This window comes from Marmota monax, unplaced genomic scaffold, assembly GCF_021218885.2.
Source record: "Marmota monax isolate L192 unplaced genomic scaffold, Marmota_monax_Labrador192_F-V1.1 WCK01_AAM20220418_F8-fsc00009, whole genome shotgun sequence".
Classification (NCBI taxonomy): Eukaryota; Metazoa; Chordata; class Mammalia; order Rodentia; family Sciuridae; genus Marmota; species Marmota monax.
The window spans coordinates 9475918-9497290 of NW_026694710.1; the positions used below are offsets into that span (position 1 = coordinate 9475918).

General features: G+C 34.8%; 1 protein-coding gene across 8 annotated transcripts in view; it reads right to left on the bottom strand.

The window, feature by feature from the left end:
- Rbpj (recombination signal binding protein for immunoglobulin kappa J region) overlaps nt 1-21373 on the bottom strand; it is a 220210-nt gene that overhangs the window by 16261 nt on the left and 182576 nt on the right. For all 8 annotated transcript variants that reach the window (XM_058572380.1, XM_046423602.2, XM_046423608.2 and 5 more), the window contains 3 exons: nt 12838-12933; nt 5886-6051; nt 2381-2555 (listed from right to left, as the gene is read on the bottom strand). In XM_058572380.1, the coding sequence (XP_058428363.1) occupies nt 2381-2555; nt 5886-6051; nt 12838-12933 (437 nt within the window). The remainder of the gene's footprint in view (nt 1-2380; nt 2556-5885; nt 6052-12837; nt 12934-21373) is intronic.

Below are 21373 nucleotides of genomic sequence, written 5' to 3' on the forward strand. Positions count from 1 at the left end.
TAAAAAAGTATTTTTTCTTATAGTTCTCTTATATATTGTTTTTATGTAATCATGATACTGTAATTACAGGAGAACATCATCTTTTACAGCCACACAGGGATATTTACAGATGACATAATGTCTGGGATTTGCATCAAACTAAAATTAGAAGAGAGGAAAGTGGGTCTAGGGTTGGGATACAGCTGAAAATAAAGTGAGATTTGGTCTGAAGTAAGATTACTATTGAAGTTAGAGGAGAACACAGGGGTTTTATCCTATTATGCAACCCTGCCTACATTAGTGTGCCTGAAATTTTCCACAATATTAAGTAAATGATGATACTAATAAGAGCTGGGTAGAATAAAATATATCCACCATAAAAGCCCATAAGTGCATAATAAAACAAAATGAAATTCAGGCAAACAAAACCAAACCACTGAAACCTCACTGTTTCTAAGAATACTACTGTACAAATTAGTAAACAAGCATTTATCCTGCCTTTTATTCTATTGACTACATTCTGAAGCAAATATTTGATATGGCAAAGTTCTATGTAGAAAAAACTTGAACTAACAAATGCAGGTTAGGAATAAACAATTGGGAAAAAAAAAATCACCATTTGAAGCCCTTGATGAAATAATGGCTATGATAGCCATTCGATTACAAATGAACTTACTATAACAACTAAACTTACTATAATCAATCTAACCTGACAAAAAAGGGATAACCAGATATTATTTGCTTTCTGATTGGATGAAAATGACCAGCTTGCTTGCCTATTTATTATTTACTCATGGTACCAGACTTTATTTATTTATTTATTGTCCTGGGTATTGAACCCAGGGGCGCTTTACCATTGAGCCACATCCCTAGCCCTTTTAATTTTTTTATTTTGAGACAGGGTCTCGCTAAGTTGCTAAGGGCCTTGGTAAGTTGATGAGGTTGGCCTCAAACTTGAAATTCTTCTGTCTTAGCTTCCCAAGTTGTTGAGATTATAGGTGTGCACCACCATGCCTGGCATCAACTAATTTGAAAAGTTTAACTACCAGTTTATAACATGAGAAACAGAATATAATCAGCGAAATTCAGAATATGGAAATTCCACAGGAAAAATGACCCAGTTTATTCAACAAATAAATGTCACAGAAAGAAAAAATGAGGGTAAGATAAGAAACCATCACAGATTAAAATTTGTTGAACTTTGTTTGGATCTAGGTTTGAACAAACCAAGTGTAAAATGAAACAGCAAAACAAAAAAACAACTGAAAAAAAGACACTGAGAAGACACTGATAAATCTGTACAGAGAATGGATATTAAATGGCTTGAAAGTACTACAGTCAACTTTGTAAGGTGTAATGACGTTTTAAAACAAAATTATGTGTTAAGAGTCCTTACTGCAGAAAATTTGGTTGAAAGGACAATATGTCTGAAACTTACATGAAAACATTCTAGCAGCTGGAAAAAGAAGAAGTTTCGGTGGTGATGAAGAAGATGAAATAAAATTGGTAAAATTACTGAGGTTGGGTGAATTATTAAATTATACTTTTTCCTTCCTTTTATATAAATTTGAAAATTTCCAAATGAAGTTAAATTTTAAAAAATTGTGCATGGGTACTGACATGTACAATTCAAATACATAGTATGTATCTTTGGTAGTCTAGGAATTTGCTGATGAGACAGCAATCTCTGCTAGAGATGTTAAAATTTTGATTAGGTTCTCAGGATGGCATTCGAAAGTTCATTTAATGTTTTTTTAAAGAGGTATTTTTGACATTCTGGGTCTTTATCATAACCAGTTAATTTATCAGTTCTTTATGGAATGAGAACTATCTTGGACACTACAGGACATTTAGCGTCACTGGCCCAAGACATCACATGCAAACATCACCTCTTTCCTAGTAACTAAGAATGAAAAGAAAAAAAATGTCCCATTTTCTTTAATACGTCTAGGGAGCAATAAGGAACCATCTCTGGTTCAGAACTACTTCATCAGACCAGGCACTACCGGGTACCGGGTACAACAACAACAACAACAAAACACCCCAATATGACAGGCAGGCCCAAAAGTACTAGTAAGGAATGAATTGGCCAGGCACAGTGGTACAAACCTGTAATTCCAGTGGCTTGGGAGGCTGAGGCAGGAGGACTACAAGTTCAAAGCCTGCCTCAGCAATTTAAGGAGGCCCTTTCTCCAAAAAAAAAAAAAAAAAAAAAAAAAATGGCTGCTAGGGATGTGGTTAAGTGGTAAAGCACCCCCCGCCCCGCCCCGCCCCACAAAAAAAAGAATAAATTGGCTACTGAAAAAGCAGTGTCTTCTCAATTCCTGGCGGATAAAAAAAGTGTGTCCTATCAATTCCTGGTGAAAGTTCAGGAAAAAGAAGAAAACTCAAGTGTACATACAGTCAGCATTCTTCAATGATTGCTTCTTTTTGGAAGGTTTGGAGATGACTTTTATCCGTTTGCTCAGAAACACGCCAATGTCATCACTGTTGCCGTAGAACATCTTTACAGACAGCATGAAGTGTTTTCTCTTATCTGAATCAGATATATACAATGTTTTTGCTGTGCAATAGTTCTGTGAAAGAAAAGTAAAGTATTAATAGCATCAAAATCTTACTGGTTATGTATCTAAAACAGAGGCCATGACTAGGTTTGATCAGATTTAAATGAAATCATTCCAATGGGCAGCCCACAGGTCAACTGTAAAAATTATCAAAATTGATCTCTGAACAGAAAATACAAAATCTTCCTTATGAAGTCAATAAAATACAAAAACCGTGGCGGCATATAACGAGCTCTAGCAAGAGGTGTGACTCTTCCTAAACCAGCACTCAACAAGGACAAGCCATGTTTAGCTCAAATACCAAGAATTCGGATCCCAACCATGAAAGTGGAACCAGTTCAAGTCAGGTACCCACATGAAGCTTCTGGAGCTGGAGATGAACTTCCCACAGTGATATGGAAACTGAACAATATACAGGAAGCTGAAAACAAAGTTTTCAGCACTTTCAAAAACAGCAAGGATACTTCAAAATACTGCTACTTCAATTATATTTAAAAGCTCTAACACCTTTCCTATTCCCTTGAGCCCTGAGGAGGTACATAAATTACTGACATACTTTTCCTGATAGGGTAAAATGATACTCTAAAATATATATATTTTTAAAAACCCAAGATTATGATTAAAAAGTGCCTCAACTACCTCTGTTGTGTGTTCCTTTGAAAAAAGCAGGGCAAACGCCACTCATTTAGGAAATAGCCTATGAGTTCCAGGCTTTTTTTGTCTGCAGTTTTACTAATAGGCAGCATTAATAATACTTAACAATACTGCAGTAATTTCTATTTCTCAATAGTGAAAGCTACAAAAGAAAATTTAAATGCCACTTTGAATACTCCGTACTCAAGTTTTTATACATTCAAAAGTTGGGTAAAATTTTTGGGAAACTGCTCTGCAGGAGGCAAAATACAACAACACTAATAACAGTAAACAAAGAATAAAAACAGTACTTTTCAGTCACCTAGCTCTTTTCACGCTAGACTCTCAGAAGATGACACATGTAGCTACTATGTCCATGGGTTCACCACACTTTTAAAAATGACCGCACTAAAGGTCAAATTAAGCCCAAACAATGAAATTCTGCAACACAAGATGAGGTTTATTAAAATGGGTACCAATGCACTAAAGCAAATGGTAACAAGAAGCATAAAAATGAAAATGTTTATCTAGATAAAGGGAATTGTATTCCAATGGGAAAGCTTAAAAAGGTTAAGATCATTTAATTTTTAGTGTTAACCTTAATGGATATGATCTGTATCAGGAAAGAGAAAAATAATGAAATCTAGTATAAATAGATTGGGAAACATTTAAGGAAAAAGCACACATATGTATCTCCTTGGAAAGAAAAAAATATATAGTCTTAATTACAGTAAATGAGTCAGCAAAAATCATACCTGAGATAACTTTATAAACAAATAATTAAAAAAAAAAAATCAAAGGCCACTGACCACATACTATTCACATTCCATGAGAAAAAAGGAGAAAGTCACTGACTCGCAAAAAATATTAAGACTCCAAGAAAATAAGCAAACAAAAACTAAATTACAAGTGCTCTGACATACTAAAAGGTTAAATTATATTAGCTAGTGGGATTCCAGAGCAGAAATGGCATATAGTAATCTTTCCAGAAATAATAAACATTGTTTAACTTAAAACCGACTCTTTGAAGACAAGATCGCTAATAAATAAAACACTGCCCTGAAATGAAAAATAGCAGATCTAATGCAAGAAAAAAAAAGCAAAATAATTGGATTATAGAAACAAAATAATGCTATCAAGAATATGGAATATGTGATTTTTTAAAACTAAGAACTACGCTGTAACAAATCTCCTCTACTCAGTAAGTCTTTGTCTACCTGGGATAAACCATATTCTTACACCCTTCTGCTCCAAGCCCATGATTATGTTGCTCTTTCTGCCTGGAGTACTTTCTACTGACTGTAACCTAGTACTACTTTATACATACTTCTCTAATAGCATTTTCCATTAAAATTAAACTTAACATGAATTAAATATATTTGGCATACAGACACTGTACTACTCTAATAGCAAGTGTTTTAAAAGCTAGTTAAATGCTCAGCTCCCAGATGTTCTTTTCTGCTAATGTGCAGGTCTTGGGAAAAGGTGTAATGACAGAAGATTTGAAAAGATATAATAGAGGATATTAAGAAGATCTTCACACTGATGCAGTACTTAAGGGTATAGGATTTAAACATGGTGGTACTATACCATGATGCTGGGAAAGGTAGTCAGTGATGCTATTGGCTGGTTTGTTTGGTATTACCTCCATGAAAGATAAAATTACTGAAGCTGGAATTGGATAAAATGAGTAATGAAGCTGAATTTAAAAAATTATACACACTGGTAAGCAGAAGCTCTGATGTTCCCAAACTAACTGAAAATCCATAATAATGTTATGAAGAAACCTGATCAATAATAACTACAATGAAACAAACAAAGTAGATTTGAAAGTGGCTTGCTTTAGTACTCACTTTCTGTAAAATGACTAAAACTAAATTTGAGAATACAAATTCCCTAGCTTATATCTTCCATATCATCCTCCAGCCTCAATCCCTAGTGCCAAATATAACACAGCAAAACCAAGATGTTCAAAAAAGATGTACTAAACAAGGAAATGGCCTCTATGCACTGAAAAACATTCACATAATCATTGAGATCAAAACCATTTTCTGAATTTTAATATTAAGGGAAAATAATAATAAATTCTAAATGACTAAATAATTATTTATCAGTACTTAGGCACTAAGTAGTTCCTACTTTCTAAAAACACAAAATACAATTAGTAAACCTAGTGGATAAATTTATTTCCCTTGAAACCTTGTTTGAAGAAAAACCTCTAAAAGTTTGACTAGTGCTAACGCTTGTCTTCTTGTCTATAGCACAGCTCTGCTCTGCATTGCTGTTAGGTAAAGTATAATCTTTATGATCCAGATAAAAGTTCCCCCACCAAGAATTTGCCTGTATCACTGCTAAGAAGTAGTATTTAAAAAAGATTAAGAGAGTAAAACATTACTGATGATGCATTTTCATTGATAACAAACATTCCTGACAGAAGATAAATAATTAGCTTCCTAAATTCATCAACTCCAAAGGATATCTGACTTGCAGCATCCTAAAACTGCTAGCTAGTTGCAGAAATTTTCTGCCTATCACCTTTAGATGTCAACAGCTGAGACTACAGATATGTGAGAGGAATATTTCTGGTTCTGATTTATATATACAATAAATTTGTCACTAACAGCCATTAAAAAAATCACTTGCACAAAAACGAATATGGAAACTACATACTGGTGCCACTTTTACAGGGAACCAACTGCCTTGACTTACCTTTCCTTCCAAGTTCAGCTGCTGCATTTCTTGGTCACTATTGCCTATTCCAATAAATGCACATGGTTGAGACTCTTGCTCAGAACAACCATCGCGTTCCATTTGTTCTTTTTTTTTCTTCCATCCACTGCCCATAAGATATACACAAGGAGGAGGACAAAAAAACCTAAAGAATAATTGGGGAGGGGGGAAAAAAACCCTCAAAACACAAAGTAATTAGATTCAAGACATTTCCTTTTCCTGAACAAATGAAAGGAAAACCACATTGAAATGGTGCTGAGTGAATCCCCTAATGAAAAATTTCAGTGAAGCCTTTTGTTATGCAAATAATCATGTCCATAGGATAGAAATAAAAACTTCCATATCTGTTCAGGTTAAAATACTGAAGTCATGCATTTGGTTATTCTATATACTTCTTAGAGCAGAAAACTTTTCATATAGCTCAAAGTTTAAACTACTTGATTTCAACAAATCAAATAAATACACAAAACCTGACATCCCATCATAGAATCTGTGATTACTAATTGAGGTCTACTCAAACTAACAGAATTAGCCAGACGCAGTGGCGCATGTCTGTAATCCCAATGGCTCAGGAGGCTGAGGCACTAAGCAACTCAGTGAGACCCTGTCTCTAAATAAAATACAAAAAAGGGCTGGGGATGTGGCTAAGGGGTTGAGTGACCCTGAGTTCAATCCGCAGTACATCCCCCCACAAAGATAATTAATACTATTATTTCTATATATATTACATTTAACTTTATTTGCTAATTCACCTGGGAAATAGCATTTAGAACAACGCTTCAAGTATAAATATTTAAAATATTAATAAAACTAAGTAATTAAAGATTGAAAGCAAAATGGATCACTGCATGAGAGCTCTGTGAAAGCAGTGTTGTTTGTGTTCTATGTATCTTACACCTGGAACATCTTGTGCACTGTAAATAACTAAGAAATAGTACATACAAAAGGAATAATATACTCCTTTCTTCCAACTCAGAGACTAGTAGCAGGTTTGCTTCTCTAGTAGCCCAAAACCACCCTCACAAATTCTTCCTACCTAGAAGACCTTCCTTATAATCTCTCTGTCAATTAAAAAAAAAACTGCTTCAAAGCCTAGTTCAAACCCCATATTTTATATAGCTCAGGCTATGAATCCAGTCCTTATGTAGGTGCAGTTCACTTTTGCTCAATTATACTTGCTGACACGTACATACATTAAAACATTTATGACATGTTTTTCCCACAGGCCTGAAAACTCAGAAGGGGCCAGGTAATATAACTGAATGAACCAAGTGTACAATAAACCAGTAGAAACTATCCTTTAATTATCCAAATAAATAGGTTTCTTCTTCTTTCTAAAAAACAAACAAACAAAAACAGTCCTCACAGTAATTCCTACTTTTTGGATAGTTATGAGTATAGGAGAAATGTTTCTTAACTCTGTTAATTCTACTGTAAGAAAATAAGAGCTTAAAATGCAATGATACTCAGCTACTGGTGTGTGGCTCTAATTGTAAGAAAACAATAGCGAGTGGCCAACTGTGTGAATATAAACTCATGCATTGATGAATTAAGGATATGTGGGCCTGGTATTTGTCACACCTTCTGTTTGATAGACATCTGAAATCAAATTTTGTATGAAATTCCTATTTTAAAATTTGGCAAGCAATTTACACTTATTTACACTCCATGGACCAAAAGTGGGCAGACTTAAACGTAAAAACTGTTACGCACCTGTATTCATGCATACAAATGCTGTGTGCACAGACACTAGCAGGCTGGATGTGACTTTGGACGTCCTACAGGTAAGAAGTATAACTTCTGGTTTGCTTCCCCCTGAGAATCTACTACAATATCCAAAGAACTGACTCAAAATTCAGGATGGCCACTTTTTTCAACACTATCAAAACTACTTCAGAAGTAATTTATAAAAAGTAAGCTCAGTTTATTTAATATTCATTATTTCTTCAAATTATTTATAACATCTTCAATGTATACCAGACACTGGGAAATTAGTGGTAAAAATCAAACAAGCAAAATAATCAGATAAAATTCCTGTCCTCGTGGAAAGTATACTCTAATAAGAGAGACACAATAAAAAGGATTAAAATAACATGTATACTCTGTTAGTTGGTTATAAGTATCGGGGCGGGGGAAGCAGGGATAGAGTACTGGAAATACGTGAAATGTGAATCACATTTAAGGACTTGACCTTACATCACAATCTAAAATCATGGGGATGTTTGAGAACAGTGCATTTCCACTGAATGGGGAGCAAGTGCAAAAGGCTCTGAAGTAGGAACAAGGATTGACAGTGGGGAAACAGAAAAGCAGCTGGATGGAGAAAAGGGGGATCAATAGGAGATGAAGCCAGGGGTAATGATAGACCAAGTGGGCTCTAGAAATCAAATGGAGTAAGGAGGGAAGCCTCTGTAGGCTTCTCATATTTATCTAAACCAAAAGAAGAGTACCTTTCTCTATACACACTGAAGGCATGAATATAAAGGTCACAGCTTTGGTAGTGTGTCCAGTTTCAGGTCACTCTAAGTTTGGAGGAATGCCTAGATTAACTGAGCTAGTTTTGGAGTAGGTTCAGATTAAGTCCACATCAGGGATTGTTCTGGCTTCTAATGCTGTGAGTCACCCAATGCTTACCATGGCACAAATCCAGATACTTAGGCTAGTATGCTCTGAGGAGGCTGACAAGGCATCAATTTTGGAAACTTTCAAGTATTTTATTAAACACTAATATTAAGACTCCTTAGTAAATTGGCACACCAGCTATAAAACTTGAAGAGCTGAACTTTAAGATAGTATAGCAAATGTAGCAGTCAAATCTCAAAGAGTCATCTCAAAACGTATTTTTATTTCATATCTGAAAAACAGAGAGGGCTAAAACAATAAAAGAAGGAGTAGTCTTATTTTTCTCAGGAGTGCTGTGTCAAAATGCATGAAAATAACAAGATATGAATTAGGCAAATAGATAAAACAAACAACAACGACAAAAAAACCTCCTGCTAGGCACAGTGATGCAGGATTATGATCCCAGTGACTTAGGGGTGGGGTGGGCGGGCTGAGGTAGGAGGATTGCATGTTCAAGGCCAGTCCCAGCAACTGAGCAAGGGCCTAAGCAACTTAGTGAGCCCCTATCTCAAAATGAAAATAAAAAGGGCTTGGGGATGTGGCTTAGTGGTTAAGCACCCCTGGGATCAATGCTCAATACCCGGCTTTCCAATCATCTAATAAATCTAAGAAAAAAATGAAAACTCTTTAATGGACTATGAGATGCCCTTGTTTATATATCAATCCCTTTTCAGAAAAGCTGTGATAAGAAAACAGCAAATTGAATATAATCTTAACATTGAGAAGATTTCTATTGTGAGCTGGTAAAAATCATTTCCTAAGTATCCCAATATTGCCACTTCCCCTAAAAAACAAAAACAAACAAACAACAACAACAACAAAAATTAGTGAATGAATCAAATTTTCACTTCCATAAACTTCAATAGTAATACAGCAGTCAATTTAAAAACATAACTGGGCACGGTGGCACACACCTATAATTTCAGAGACTAGGAAAGCTGAGGCAGAATGATTGCTAGTTTGAGGTCAGCCTCATCAACTTATTGAAGCCCTAATAAGCTACTTGGTGAGACCCTGTCTCAAAAAATATAAAAAAGGTTGGGAATATAGCTAGTGTTAAAGTGCCTCCTCTGGCTTCAATCTTCAGTACAAAAAAATAGAGTGTGTGTGTGGGGAGCGCGGGAGGTGTACACACATACACCAAAAAAGGAATACAGACAAATAAATTAAAGGGAATAGGGATGAAACCAAAAGGCCATATAATTGACAGGAGAAAAAATTAAATAAATCTCTATGATAATGTGTGAAATTAATTATTTTTTTAAAAAATGGACAATTGGTCAATATGAACTAAACACTCAGTGAGGAGTTTAACCAGTAAGGAGTTAGCTTGAGTTTAATAGCTGCTATAAAAGATTCAATGAAACAATGTTGCCTTTCTCTTCTCATCTTTCCTAATAATTCTAAACAACTATAACAATGTTTTTCTCTGCCACTTGGTGGCGATATACACATTTTATATTTTAATTTCATAATTCAAATAATCAGAGAATGATTCAACAAGTTTTTCCTCAAATCTCAAGAAGAGATCTGGGAAACACCTCACAGAATCAAAGGTGGTTTTTAAATTCAGTCCAATGTGTACAAGAAGTTTGGGCAGACAAAAATCCAAACTCCTGTCATTTATATCTTTTGACTACCTTTGCTGAATCATTAAACTTTGATGGTTATTCAGTTCCAAGGGCCACATTCAGAACCTTTTTACATATCAGTTACTCCAATCAATGCATTTCCTATTATTATTTCAGAATCACAGTCTGTCTAGAAAGCTTTATTCTTAATTGTCTCAACAGCCTCACTATTGCTAATTACCTCAGAATAAAGTTGAACGTTAATATGTCAAATGGCATATTAATATTTCCTCTTGAGAAAACAATGTTTTGTTTTGTTTTTTTGGTACCAGGGATTGAACCCAAAGGCACTTAACAACTGAGCCATACCACCAGCCCTTAAAAGAATTTTTTAAATTTTGAGATAGGGTCTCATGAAGTTGCTTATTGCCTCCCTAAATTGCTGAGGCTGGCCTTGAACCTGCAATCCTCCTGCTTCAGCCTCTGGAACTGCTGGGATTACAGCACACACCACTATGCCCAGCAAAACAATGTTTTAAAAAGTTTTATTTTTGACTTGGTAAGACATTCTTTACTGAAAAATTAAAACCAACTACTAACACAAACAGGATAATGGATGTGCTATGTCAATACGTATTAGTTATTAGGCATAAAAGCTAATATCAAGAATAATTTTTAAGAACATTTTATTAGAGCATTATAGTTATGAATAGTAGTTGGGTTCATTGTGATAAATCCGTACATACACAGAATTGGATTTCAGTTCATGTTCTCCACCTTTTACTCTTTCCTCCTTCCTCCCCAATTTTAAAATTTCAAATAAAAATTCCTGTCCAAATATTTGTAGTATCACTCACTGGAGTTATTTTACATGCCAAAGAGCCATGACCAAACAGACTGTGCTCATGCCTATGCCTCAGCAACTCCTCAAAAAGACCTGAACCTGAATGGGCTAGGCGCCAAGGCAAGAGGATTACAAAAGTTCAAGGCCAGCCTCAGCAATTTACCAAGGCCTTAAGCAACTTATTTGTAAGACCCTGTTTCAAAAGGGGGTGAGGGGAAGAGCTGGCCATGTAACTCAATTATACTACAAAGTGCCCCTGGGTTCAATCCCCAGTACCAAAACAAAACAAAATACAAAAATAAACACCAAAAACGAACCTGAACCTGGATGAGCAAGAGAGCAAGCAGTGAGTTAAGGACCAGTCAGACCTAATCCTCAAAAGAAGCCTCAACAGATTTGCCAGTTACCTAGCATTAATAGTTCTTTACTAGTACACTTTTAAAACACCAGGTAAATTTAGTGGGTTTTTCCCCCTCTATTGCAAGGTAATATATGTGGAGTGGGGTGGAGTGGGGTGGGGTGGTGTACCAAGGATTGAATCCAGGGGTTCTTAACCATTGAGCTACATCCCAGCCCTTTTTAATATTTTATTTAGAGACAGGGCCGTGCTGAGTTGCTTAGGGCCTCACTAAATTGCTGAGGCTGGCTTTGAATTAGTGATCCTCTGCCTCAGCCTCCTGAGCTGCAGGGATTACAGGTGTGTGCCACTGTGCCAGACTCACTCATTCCTTTTAACCCAAGTCCCAAATCTGCATCTTCATTCTTTCTCCCATCTCACTTTGGTGCCTTGGAAGCAAATCCAAAAAAATCTTTAAGATTCAAGAGACTATTGAAAAAAAAACTTAGGAATCAAGTGAAAAAACTAAAATGGGTATAGCTTGGTGCTGGGGCACATGCTTACAAGTCTGAGGGCCCTGGATTCCCTCCCCCATACCTCTTACCCCGCAAAACAACTGCATCATAAATAATGATTATTTTGGACATGAGGATATAGCTCCTGGGTAGAGCACTTGCTTAGAGGATGGGACAAAATCTTAAAGTCCAAAATTAAACACAAAAATATTGAAATTCATAATATTGTGAAAATTCTGTTAAAGATAACTTTGCTTTAATTTAGTTTTGGCTAATCAACTTTATAGATAATTTCTGAAGTTTCTTTTTGATTTTACAGTACTGGAGATGGAACCCAGGGCCTTGGGCTTGTTAGGCAAGTTGTCCATCACTGACAATATCCCAACCCCCCTCCCCATTTTTTTTTTTTTTTTTTTTTTTGAGACAGGAGTTTTGCTATTTTGCCCAGGCTACCTCTAAACTCTTTTGCACAAGTGATCCTCCTGCTTCAACATCCTGAACAGCTGAGACTACAGGCATAACACCTCCATGGCATGCAAGGGCAGTTACTCAACAACAACTAGAACAACCACGGGAGAGGGCCTGGAGCTCTTTACAATGCCTCCATTGCTCAACAAACTAAGCTCAGCCAGTTTTAGGATCAGGAGTTGGTTTAGCCTTCTTCGTTTAAAATGGTACTTTGGGAGTTACATTTGTTCATAAATAAACTACATTTTTTTCCACCAAAAAGAAAGCTTCTTTGTGAATCAGCTAATATATCATTGAAACACTTAGGAAACAGTCAAAAAGAAAACTTGTGGATTACTTCATTTTGTAAAATCAGAGAGTTAGCCAGATGATCTTCATTAAATTCTCCTGGCTTCAGTATGCCATGTTGCTTTGGTTTTCCCCTTCAAGAGATAAATCCTTTTCCCCTCTCTTGGTACTAAGCAAAAAACCCAATAATAGAAACCATCCTCAGACATGAATATTAATCATCATTTATAAATTTATGATAACTATAATTAACTACCTACCAGGGAGGAAAAAAGGTAAATCTTACCTTTTTTCATTTCCATATGACTTCTGTGCAACTTTTGCATGAAGAATAAGTACTGTTTGATCTCCTCTCTCTTTCAAATAATTTCGCATGGCTTCCCTAAAATCAAATTACAAGTTACTACTATTACATTTTTATTAAATTTTGATAAAATATTCTTTTTTTACTTTGCTTTGTAACAAGAGGGTTGCTTGTGATACTTTTTAAACAAGCAAACTTAAAGACAGAAACAATATAGAAAAATCTGTGAATGAAACTTGAAGAACAGTACATATTATTCCTATTCAACTCTAAACTTTGTTTTTTAAAAGAACAAACTTCTCCATTCTTTGGTATTTATCATGTGGAACAAACGTCAGTTACAACTTCTAGAATAACTAAAACATTTACACTGGTAAAGTGGATTTAAATAATTTATAATCTTGCTCCATCCCCACCTTTCCTCCTCCAACTGTTAAAATCAATGGTTTTCATTGAATATAAAAGCCATATAAAACATTAAGTCATTCACATTTATTATTATATGACCCTAAAAAGACAATCCCATGTAAGGACTAAGAAAAGCTTATCATTTGCATGCAAATATATAATTATGAGAAGGATATTGCTAAATGTATAAAATTTAATGAAGCCTAATTCAAATGAAAAACTGGATTAATTCTGAAAAACTACAATATTAAGTCCTTCAAGTACAAGCTATTCTGACTACACATTTATTAAGCAAATGTTCTATTAAAAGTTCAATGTCTTAAATACATTTACTCACCCAATTATCTTACCAAATATTATAAAGAAGTAAGCTCTACAGAGATTAAATCATACCAATTATGAATCAACAAATCCCAATTCTTGAAGTGTTTTACACATCACCAAACAAAAGCCAAGATTATTTCAAAGATATCACCAAGAAATACTTTCACCAAATTTAAATGCTATTCTATTTAGATTGTAAAGGAGGACAAATGTAAAACACAAGAGAACATCTACATAATGAGTTATTAAATGTGAGGAATTCTAGTTTTATAGCACTTACACAAGAAGTGGCCTGGGAAAAATTCATTTAATCTCACCCAGCCTGTTTCCTCTTTGAAAACTGGAGATCTAACACCATCTACCTAACATAGCATGGCTGTTTGGATCAAATGATATATCCTATGATAGCATTTAAATTTACTGACTGAAAACAAACAACTTGTTAGTTATAAGGCACAGCAAATAATACCAGAACATAAATAAATTAAGAATTATTCTGTACACTAAAAGGGAACTCAAGGTCAAAATGGTAATGGAATATAATGATTAAAACAGTTATGTATAAAATGCGCCACAATAAACAGATGCGCATGTAAAGGAGACGGTGCATGATAGAAAACTATGTGTCAGGTAAAATTTAGCAGAACTCTAAAGGAAAAGTAGACACAGGAAGTGGGAGGAGAAGAAAAGAAGGCATTCCATTCCCGGACTTGGAGTAGTGTAGTCCAGGCACAAACAACCTTGCACACTGGGTCCAGTGGGATTCCAGCTGAGGAATAATACAACCACAACAAGGAAATGCAGTAGCAAATGTTTCTTGAGTATTTATTATGTGCAGTCCCTTAACTAAGAACTTAGCAGTATTTCATGTAATTCTCATAATTTACCAAAATGTGTTGTTAATACTACCTGGACTGTCTTTCCCAAAGTTTTGCAATGACTAAGTAATAGGAACTGAAATAAATTCAGGATGATTATGATTTAAGCTATAGCAGTGAATAAAGCTTATGAAATGGATAGTCAAATTATGAAAGGCCCTCAAAACTGGACGTTTATAAACTTAAATACCAAGTATAAATATCATTCAAATCATTTCTTATCAAATGATGACAAAAATTGTAGAAGGTAATAAAATTGTAAGAAAACTAGAGAAAAACATAAAACATTAAACAATTTACCCCTTTGTGAATTGGGACAAGATCATAACTCAATTTTATCTGAATCTACTATAAAAAAACATGCTGTGGAATTTGGATTTTTAATCAAGTAAAGGCAATGAGAGATCCTGCAGATTTTTAGATACGTAATTAATTTCCTGTTAGTTAATACTAGAGAAAGGACTAGAAGACAGAGATGAGACAAACATGTAAAAAAGGCTGTCACACTAAGAAGATAATAGGATGTAGTAGGGGAAAAGTCAGCTCAGCATAGAACATTTGCCTAACATGTGCAAGGAAGGCCCTAAATTCAATCCCTAGCTTCTCAAAAAAATAAAATAAAATAAAAGGGAGACAGAGGAGACAGAACTGGTAGGAGATAGAACTGAGACTGGTATCTGATGCTGTAGAAGGGCCCAACTTCAAGAGAGGGGAGCAATCAAAAGGTGAGGTATTAGTAACAAGAACCTAAGTGATGCCAACTAGGAAAGGAAATAAGGTGTGTTGCTGGCTACAAGTATTTTACTTGTAAAATGAAAGGATATTATGATATCTAATGGGTAAGAAAAGAGGCATAAATATTTGGAAACACCCACTAGGGAATGGAAAAGGAAGCTGACAATGGACAGGTAAACCACTGACGATCAATATTAAAGGAGCAGCTAATGTTGGAATCCAAAAACAATGGTGCCAACTCCCACTAACACTCCAGTGAGCCTGCTGGGTATTAGACAGGATGACAATGATAAGGGTTTGGAGACAGTAAACCAGAGAGTTCAGTGTGTATTTTAAAAAAAAAAAAAAAAAGCACAGTCTGGAGAAAGCCAATAACCTGATTAAATTGGCACAAAAGTTGCTGGCAATAAAACTTAAAAGAAATTGTTATTTAGTTAAAAAGAAAAGTCTTTAAGTGCAAATGAATTTCCCAAACTATATCTATTTGCATTTATACTATCTATTAATCATTTAACAATTACCTGATTATATGTTTATCAGTTTTCATGTTTACTTTTCTTGTCTTCCCAAATAGACTACAAAGTCTTTAAGGGCAAGACCCATATAATATTCGAGGCAGTCACAAATTCTTTCTATAAAGATATTAATTATAATCATCAAGAATTAAAACTTCTGTACTAACAGAAGCCAACAACCTCAAGGGTGACACACTATGCATACTTCAGAAATGGGGACGTGTTAAATAACTCTCCTATAATAATACTGAAGATCCAGAATTCAAACCTAGGCATTCTGGCTCTTGAGAACAAAATTATATTAACAAAAAAGTTTTATTGGTTATGGGAGTGCATGCCTTGTAATGCCAGCTACTCTGAAGGCTGAGGCAGGAAAACCCAATTTGGAGGTCAGTCTGGGAAACAAGTTTTTAAAAGGCTAGGGGAATGGGGGGTGGGGGTTAATTCCTAGTGTGCATGAAGTCCTGGGTTTGATCCCCAAACCCACTAACAAAATAAGGATAACAAAGAAGAGGGCTAGGTATGGCTTGGTGGTACAGCACAATGCCTACCACAGTGAGGAAAAAAAAGTTTTGTAGTAGTTAAGAGCACAGATTTGCTATGAAACATGACATGTCTGAATCTTAACTGTCATTTACTACCCCAGCATTTTCTCCCTTGTGAAGTAAAGCGAGTTACTGTGGGGGAAAAAACTTAAAGTTAGCTCCTACACAATGACATATAGAAGTGTCAGTGTACTCCAACTATTGCCATTATTTCCTTAGAAAAGGTGCTTCAACCTCTTGTTAATAAGTACACAAGGGTATGAGGGTACGTAGAGTGGGGACGGACTTCCACAAAAGCTTGGAGAACACACCTGGAATTGGGATTAGGGTGATGATCAGGCATCTTATCCAACTTGAAAAACACAAGTTCTGAAAGTACATCAGGAAAGCTGTGCACCTCTCCATCTTCCCACTGAAGATTTATTGAGAATCTACTATATTGTGCTAGTTTCCAGCACTGGAAGTGACTATTTGTGATTAATGGAATATTAAATATTAAGAATTATGTTCACTGTCAATTAAGAGCTTGGTAATTTACTTTTTGTTCTTTAAGAAGCCATTTAAAAGGATGGTATAGTCCATAAAAACACTAACAGCAAGGCCCATGGAATGATGGCCCATATACGTTTCATCCAAGTTGAGTAGGGTTTCTAGCTCAGCACTGTTGACATACTGTACAAAGTAATTCTTTGCTACTGGGGACTATCCAGCATATTACAAAATGTTTAGCAGCTTCTGTAGTTTCTATCCAGTAGTAGCACCCTGCCTTGTGTTGTGACATCCAAAAATGTCACCAGATATCGTCCAATATTGGGGCAGAGGTAGAATGGGGTGCTGTCATCCTTTTGAGGACTACTCAAAAATATTCCAACAATAAGATGTCACATCATTCAATGTCTTTTTAAAACAAAGTGGGGGTAATTTTAGTATTAGAAAAAACACAATGCAGGACCTAAAGAATGCTTATTAGTAGAATTGCAGTAGCCTCCCTCTATGTACTGTTTTCTTTTTTTTAATGTATTCTACTTTGTAATATATGTAGCAGAAAGCAATTAAATTCATATTACACATACAGAGCACAATTTTTCATGTCTCTGGTTGTACACAAAGTAGAGTCACATGACTTTCTGTGATTTCACCCATATACCATAAACTGACTTATCTGACTCTTTAAAGAGACAGACCAAATTTACATAACCTTTATTACAGTATATTATTATAATTGTTCTAGTTACGATTGTTAATCTCTTACTGTGCCCAATTTATAAATTGAACTTTATCACAGGTATGTGTGTGTGTATATGCACACATGCCCTCCACACATGCCCTCCACCACATATCAAATCTTTTCACACCTGATCTTGGGCTTCACAGACTCCAGAACTATGAGAAGTAGAATTTGTGATTTATAAGCTTACAGTTTCTGACATAAGGTTACAAAAGCCCAATATATATATGAAGAAATATATATAGGATTTGCTACTATCCTCAGTTTGAGGCATCCACTGGGAGTTTTAGAACTTATACCCTAAAGACAAGAGAGGACTCCTGTATATGGTTCTTTATAAAAAACATTTTTGATCCCTGGAGAGAATAAAAAAGTGAAAGGAAAGTTGTAAAACAGAATGAATAATGACATCCTAAATTTTAAAATCTATACATGGTTGACATTTTCAATACATTTTTACAAAACTCTTCTCAAAACTGGACTTGAGGGAAGTTGAGATCTCAGAAATATCAGCTGGCCTCTTTAATCTTATACTTCAGAATGCTGCCAAAAGGAATTCAAATTTACACATGTGCACACCAACTCCTTCCTTCCTCCTGGCAAAATCCCATAAGGAACTACCCCATTTTGTCAGATTCTGGCAGTTTCATCTTTTACATCATCTCAGACAATGCTTCTTGAATTGAGCTTCACCATAGTTATGGTGGAGTGTGCCCACTGAAGTTTTACCAAAACTAGATGAAACAAAGTTAAACCAATTCTTTCACAGCAGGACTATTCGGAATCTTAGGTGAATTTTCAAGAAGGGGATATTTATATGCTGGATTTTCTGAACTATTTGATCTGATCCAAACCTCCTTGTTTTTCCCCCAAGGAAGCTTACTGAGAATTATGGCTTCCTAAAAGGCTAGTTGTGAAGTTGATAATTTAGGGATAGTACCAATAGTCAACAAAGTCCTGGGACCTTTGCAATATTAAGGAAAGATTAGTGTGGCTTCATTAAGAGTTTGCATCTACTGGTGTCTAAAGATAAACAGGAGGTCTTGTTCCTAGGGATGCCTGCAAATTTCATTCCAATTCCATGATAGAAGTAAATACCTTTATTTTGTTGATTTATTTTTATGTGGCACTGAGGATTGAACTGAGTGCCTCACATGTGCCAGGCAAGCATTCTACCACTGAGCCACAACCCCAGCCAAAGTATTTTTAAAGTATAAAAATTACTAAAATTTTAAACAGCTTTATTGAGATTTAACTGAAATAGAGTAAAATGTACTTAAAGTGTACAATGTGCTAAGTTTTCATATTTGTGTATACACCAATGCCTCAATGAACACAAGGATATTCACAATTTCCCAAAGTTGTTCTGCTTCTTTTTAATCTCTTCTCCTGCCTCTCTCCAGTCCAGAAAACCAGTGACCTGTTTTCTGCCATTATAGAATAGTTTGTACTTTCTAGAATTCTATGATAATGGAATCATACAGTTTATGTACTTTTTTCCTGACTTCTTTAGAAAACTTGAGTATGATTATTTTAACATTCATCTAAGTAGCTGTTTGTATCAAGATTTCATTCTTTTATCATTGCTGAATAGCAGTTCATTGTAGAATATATTACACTTTGTTGATCCATTCACCTGTTGCTGGATATTTGGATTATGCCCATAAGGCTATCACAACTAAAGCTAACATGAACATTTGTGCTTCAATATTTCTGTATTCACATGTTTTCATTTTTCTTAACTAAATATGTAAGGATGGAATGGCTGGGCCATATGGTAGGGATATGTTAAACTTCAATTTTTTTTCCAAAAATTATTATAGCATTTTATATACCCACTACCAGTATATAAAAATAGTAGTTCCACATATGATCAATCCCTTAAATCTAAGGCATTTTAATAGGTGTAAAGTGGTTATCTCACTGCTACAGACTGAATACATCCGTATCAAATTCTCATGTTGAAACTTAATCAGCAACGCCATCGTGTCTGGAGGTGGGGCATTTGGGAGGTAATCAGGTCATGAAGTAATCCTCATGAACAGGATTAATGCCTTCATCCCTTTTGCCATGAGAGGACAGAGAAAAGTTGGTCATCTATAAATTGGGAAGCAGCCCTCCACCACATATCAAATCTTTTCACACCTGATCTTGGGCTTCACAGACTCCAGAACTATGAGAAGTAGAATTTGTGATTTATAAGCTTACAGTTTCTGACATAAGGTTACAAAAGCCCAAGAGGACTAAACACTAATTGATTTTAACTTGCATTTCTTTAGAGCTTATCTGCCACAAGGTATGTGTTGTTTATAGACAATTCTTCAAATCATTTATCCCTTTCAAAAATTAGTTAATTTTCTTTTTGTTGACTTCTGAAAGCTCTTTTCATTGTCTAAACACAAAGACTTTATTCTTAACTTTCATGAAGTAAATGATCAATTTCTTCATTCCACAGAATGTTCTTTTTTGGCATTAATACTAAAAATCTTTGCTTGGTCAAGATCAAAGATCAAGATACTTCCACCTGTTTTCTTTTACAAACTTTAATTGGAATTCTACATTTAAGTCTATATTGAGTTAATTTTTGTATATGGTGCTATGGATGAATGGTAGTTATTTGTGTGAAGGGGCAGCATATGGATAACAGATTATTCTAGAATCATTTGTTAAAAAGACTATCATTTATCTAACTAAATTGCCTTTGCACCTTGATTGGAAAACAAATAAGCATATATTCAAAGAACAATTTCTGGCTATTATTCTGTTACAATGATCTACATCTTTCCCTAAGACTACATTTGATTTCTGTGGCTTCATAACAACTTTTGAAATCAGGCAATATAAAAGTACTTGCTGCTGTTTTTCAAGAATGTTTGGTTGTTCTAGATTGTTCACATTTTCACATGAATGTTATAAATAGCCTGTCCAATAGCTGCTGGAACTCTGACTGGGACTGTGTCGAATCCATTGATCAATTCATGAAGAAAATATTTCTAACAAATACAAAGTCTTCTGTCAGAAGAACATTTACTTAGTAATTCAAGTTTTCCCAGCAATATTTAATAATTTTCATGGCAGAGATTTTGTACATCTTTTGTCAAGCTTTTCTCTAAGAATTACATATTGTTTGATGATACCTCATCAATTTCCAATTATTCATTACTAATATGAGGAAATATAATTGAGGTTTTTTTTTAAGAGAGAGAGAGAGAGAATTTTTTTAATATTTATTTTTTAGTTTTCGGTGGACACAACATCTTTATTTTATTTTTATGTGGTGCTGAGGATCAAACCCAGCGCCCTGCGCATGTTAGGCAAGCGCGTTACCACTTGAGCCACATCCCCAGCCCATAACTGAGTTTTATATGTTGATCCTGTATTCCACCACCCTGCCAAACTTGCTTATTAATTATAGTAGCTTTTAAGAAGATGATCATAACTTCTGAAAATGAAGTTTTATTTCTTTCTTTATATTTTTTTTTTAAATTTTTCATTTCTTTTTCTGGCCTTGTAATGATTAGAACCTCAAGTACAATGTTGAATTAAAAGTTATAAGAAAGAACTTTATTGTGTGGTCCTAATGTTAGACGGAAATACTCAGTCTTCCATTAAAAATATGGTAATAAATGTAGTTTTTCAGAGGTATCCTTTGTGATTGTTAGTAAATTCCCTTTATTTCTACCATACTATGAATTTTTATCAAGAATGAACGTTAAAAGCATTTTCTAAATCCCTTAAGATAAGATTTTCCTTCTTTGTTCTATTAACATGTTGAACTGACTTTTTCCATTTTTAAGATAAATCTCACTAGGTCTAACCATATTGTTGGATTTCATTTAAAATTTTATTAAGACTTTTTTACACCTTTCTTCACATGGAATATTG